General features: G+C 49.2%; 1 protein-coding gene across 1 annotated transcript in view; it reads left to right on the forward strand.

Annotated features, from left to right (window-relative positions):
- Positions 1–267: 267 nt before the first annotated feature.
- LOC108245239 (voltage-gated potassium channel subunit beta-3) overlaps positions 268–4,244 on the forward strand; it is a 22,267-nt gene continuing 18,290 nt past the window's right edge. The window contains 2 exon segments of the mRNA XM_037979209.1: positions 268–545; positions 547–738. Of these exon segments, the coding sequence (XP_037835137.1) occupies positions 451–545; positions 547–738 (287 nt within the window). The 5' untranslated portion in view covers positions 268–450.

Here is a 4,244-nt window from a genome sequence, read left to right on the forward strand (position 1 = left end):
GGGGTTATAAGTGATATATATCTAGGGGAACAGGGGTGAGGAGGTCTTCCCAGGAGAACCCCCCTCCTTCCTAAAGAACTGGTCTGCTGAGAGCCTCTTCCAAGCCTGCTGCTGCTTCCTGGAGGGCAGCCCTGATGCAGCTCCTGCATGTGAAAACTCCACCAGCCTTTTGCCAGTTTTTGCATCACCAGACGGGAGACGGAGCAGACGGGAACTCTGTGTGTGTCATGTTAGAGGCTGGACTCCTGCCTGCTCCGGGCACCTTTCTGAGAGCATCTCTCTGCGTTGCCACAACAGCACAAGCGGGCGTCCGGCAGCAACCGGTGCTTTGGAGACATTTGTGTGTGAGTGTGTGAGGGGAGGGGGTGAATAAGGAACACTCTCCCCACCCCCTCCCAAAAAAAAAAAAAAGGAACCCTCCTCACGCATCTGGGGGACGCCGAGTCCAGGATGCAGGTGTCCTTCGCGTGCACTGAGCACAACCTGAAGAGTCGCAGCGAGGACCGGCTCTGTGGCCTCCGCACCGCCCCGCCACCTGGAGGGAGCAGGAGGAGGAGGAGGTGGAGGTGGAGGTGGAGGTGGAGGTGGAGGAGGAGGAGGAAGTGGACAAGGGAGTAATGGCAACTACATCTCCCAAGGCTCGGTGAAGATCAGGGAGGGCCCCGGGTCCCGCCAGGCCCCGCAGGGTCATGCCCACATGAAGGAGGCCATCGGGCGCCACACCAGCATGAAGTACAGGTGAGTATGGCCCCAAGGAGGAGAGGAGGAGCTCCTGATTTCTGCATGACACCTCCCCCCCTCTCCCCCCATGCTAACATCTAATGACTGTCTGTAGTATCGATGCAGGGCACCTCCGGGCCCTAACTGGGATAGATACACAAAAACCCGTCTGGGTCCCATGTTCTCCGCTTTTGGTCGGTACCATGTGGCTGTAAGTGGGGTTGTCCACATGGCTTTGATGCTAGGCAGTGAGTGGAAACGCAGACCAGCCCCGTGGGTCCGTGAAACACAATATGAGCCGAAAAACTGGTTCCCAAACTTTCTCCAGCACATGACCCACAAAATAACCCAGGCAGAGGCTCGTGACCCAAGTACTTTGGTTGAAGTGTTCAAATGTTGCCGTAGGCCGCTTGAACAAGGGCGCCATGACAACGCTAGCTGTCTGAACAACCATTAGTCCATTTCCATCCTTAGACAACGGCGCTTTTTATTTCTTACGACAAATACGTAAAAAAACGTGTTAATTAGCAGTTTTCCCCATCTTAGGGAACCACTGGACTGGAAGATGATTGGACCAGTCAGCTGGTACCAACCTGCTCTTGTTGTTTTGAATTTACTGACCGTTTCCTGTGCTGAACAGATTTTTCCAGATCTTCTGAAACAGGGTCCTGTAGGAAAGGTGTGGACAAGTAATATCTAACCTGTTGTAGATAGGTCTTTGAATGACTACAGCTTGGAGAAACAGAGTTAAGTCTGAGCGGACCATAGTGGATTTCTGTTGCCTTAAAACGACCGTTAGCACATTGGTTCATAGGAACGACTATTTTTGTGAACCTTTACTGAGGCCGTTCAGAGAGCTGCTGCGTTCCCTTTACCTTTCGGGGTAGGAACTCGGATCTGGGAACGACGTCAAACCCGATTTAACTGGATTCCAGTAGGATTCGCAAACTGTTGCGCTCAGCGACCAGGCTAACGACCGTTAGCGATACGGTCGACAGCGATGGGTTTGTCTGCGTTCAAACACCGGAGCAGCATGTGGGCTAATGAGCTACGAAGTGACAGAAGTGGAAATGAAAAGGTTATCACTGCAGCTCTCACCACTTGTCAGCCATGTTGGATTTTGGCCACATTTTTCCTCATTGTTTTGCTCACAACGTTCTCTCGGGGCTTTAGCAACCCGGCTTATATCGTCTGCAGGCATCAAGTTTTTTTGCGCTGACGTGCATTGCGGCGACGATACATTTTCTGCACGCCGTGTGGCCCTTCAACATACCCATTAGCCAGATGAGAGACACCTCGGAAAGTGCTCATCCGGCAGTGACTTCTCTGACATTAAAATGTGACATTAACGCCTAAAAATGCTTACGCTGATGGCCGTAAAAGCCTAATCCATACTCACCAGTCATGTTATCACGCTATAACAGCCAGCACGCACATAGGGAGTATTTGCCGCAGACTTAATGTAGATTTTGCCCCTGGCCTCTTGCTCATTGCCACAGATTAATAATAAAAAAAAAAAAATCCAAACCTCCAATAACAGCTTTCTGTAGAATCACTCCGGGACACGCAGCATTAAAAGCGTGTTCTTTTTTTCTCTCTTTTTAATAAAAATGGCTTTTCAGCCGCTCTGCACAGTTGCAAAGCCCAAGTCTGAGTCATGAAGTAGGGGAGAAAACTGGAGCGGATCAACAACAATAAAGGACTTTGTTTGTCGCGAGATTCAGCTCAGCTCGGTGGACTGGAGCTCCGGCTTGGCAGGAGCGGCGGTTCGTGAGGAGTTCTCGAAGCGGTGAGAAGTACCCAGAACGCCACGCGTGCTCTTTGCTTCCTCACAGTCAGGCTGGAAAATTCAGTAACCAGGAGGAGAGTTTTAATGACCCGTTTTCCTGGTAATCAGGTTGATTGAATCCCTGCCATTATCTTCAGGCAATTTTGCTCTCGTTTAATTGGATGCTTAAAAAGGGAATAAGGCTTTAAACCAAACTGGGATGTCTCCATCTCCTCCTTCAGAGCTGCAGACGCACTCCCGATGTCGTCTGATTGTTTCTGCTGCATTCAGAGAAGTCTTTCTTTAATAGGGAGTGCAGCAGGCACAATAAGTCTGTGCAGCATATGACCGGCTATGGGTTGCCATTGGCAACTCCCCAGGCGCCGCTTTTAGTTTCGTGCCTTACTCTCTAATCAGCGAGCGCTGCCGTCGCCTTGCAGCAGTCCTCTGCGCACGCCGACCGCCAGGCCGGCTCGACGAAGGCAGTGTGGCGGCGGCTGCAGCGGCAGCGGCGGCTGCATTTTTGTCCCGTTTCGACGAGGAGGCCCAGGTGGAGCGAGGCCCGTGCGGGAGGCTTCGTAACGTGACGCCGATTGAGGCCAGAGGTGAACAGTTGGGAGCGAATTTGAGCTAATCCCGTTTTCCAGACGGCTCCTATTTTTATCATTGTTCGTCCTTCCATGTTTTCTAACCCCCCTTCCCTTCAAACCCCCCTTCCGTCTCGCCGGCAGGTGACAGACGATGACCCCCCCCACACAATCCTCGACCACGCAGCATTTCAATCAAGCGTGTGACTTCCTTTCATTTTGCATACTGCACTTTTCTGTGGCATTCTGTTGTTAACTGCTTCATGGTTGATTATGAACTAACCAGCCTTTTGGTTCATTCGCTCCTCTACCTAAAGAAGTTTCAGAAACAAAACGACAAGATAACCCCTCTAGCTTTCAAAAACCTGAAGGTTTTCTGCAAAACAAACAAAAAGTCCTTAAAATAAGATGAAACACCAAATAAAAGCACTTCCTAGTGTTAAAATATCCACTTTTATTATTGACCACCACCCTTAGGCTGACCAGTTAAAGCACAAAAAATGACTCGATGGGACTCACATGTTGTACCAGAGACTTGAAAGGTGAAATTATGAATTATGCTGAATCAGTTTGGAAAGTATTAAATGCTACGAAGGACCCCAAACATCCCGCTGGAATCAGCTTTAGTCTTCAAATAAATACAGATGCGTTCTGTTTGTTTTTGTTGAAGAAAGAAAAACTCACAAAGGTCACTGAAATACCTTGGAACTGACCGCAGTAGTGACAAGAAAAAATACTGAAAATCAGATCATGGAAATCAGTCACTGCTGTTACATTTTGGTTCAGAATTATTAAAACGAAAATGAAATAGAAAAAAATGAGAAAAACTGGCCTTGACAGAAAAGGACCCGTAACTTCATATTTTGTTGCACGATTTCTGTCCCTCTCTCTGAGTCTTCTGCACCTGTCCACAGGTGTTTAGTCCCACTCCTCGTGGTCAAACTGTCTCAGGTTTGAAGGGTTCTTCTCCAGATGTTTCAGCTCCTTCCACAGATGTTCTGTAGGATTTAGATCAGGGCTCAGAGGCCTCTTCAGAACGGTCCAGTGTTCTGTTCTGAGCCATTCTTGGTGTTTTTAGCTGTGTGGTTTGGCTCATTGTCCTGTTGGAGGACTTGTGACCTGAGACTGAGACCAAGCTTTCTGACTCTGAGCAGCAGATTTAGCTTCAT

This window comes from Kryptolebias marmoratus, linkage group LG13, assembly GCF_001649575.2.
Source record: "Kryptolebias marmoratus isolate JLee-2015 linkage group LG13, ASM164957v2, whole genome shotgun sequence".
In the NCBI taxonomy this organism is placed as follows: domain Eukaryota; kingdom Metazoa; phylum Chordata; class Actinopteri; order Cyprinodontiformes; family Rivulidae; genus Kryptolebias; species Kryptolebias marmoratus.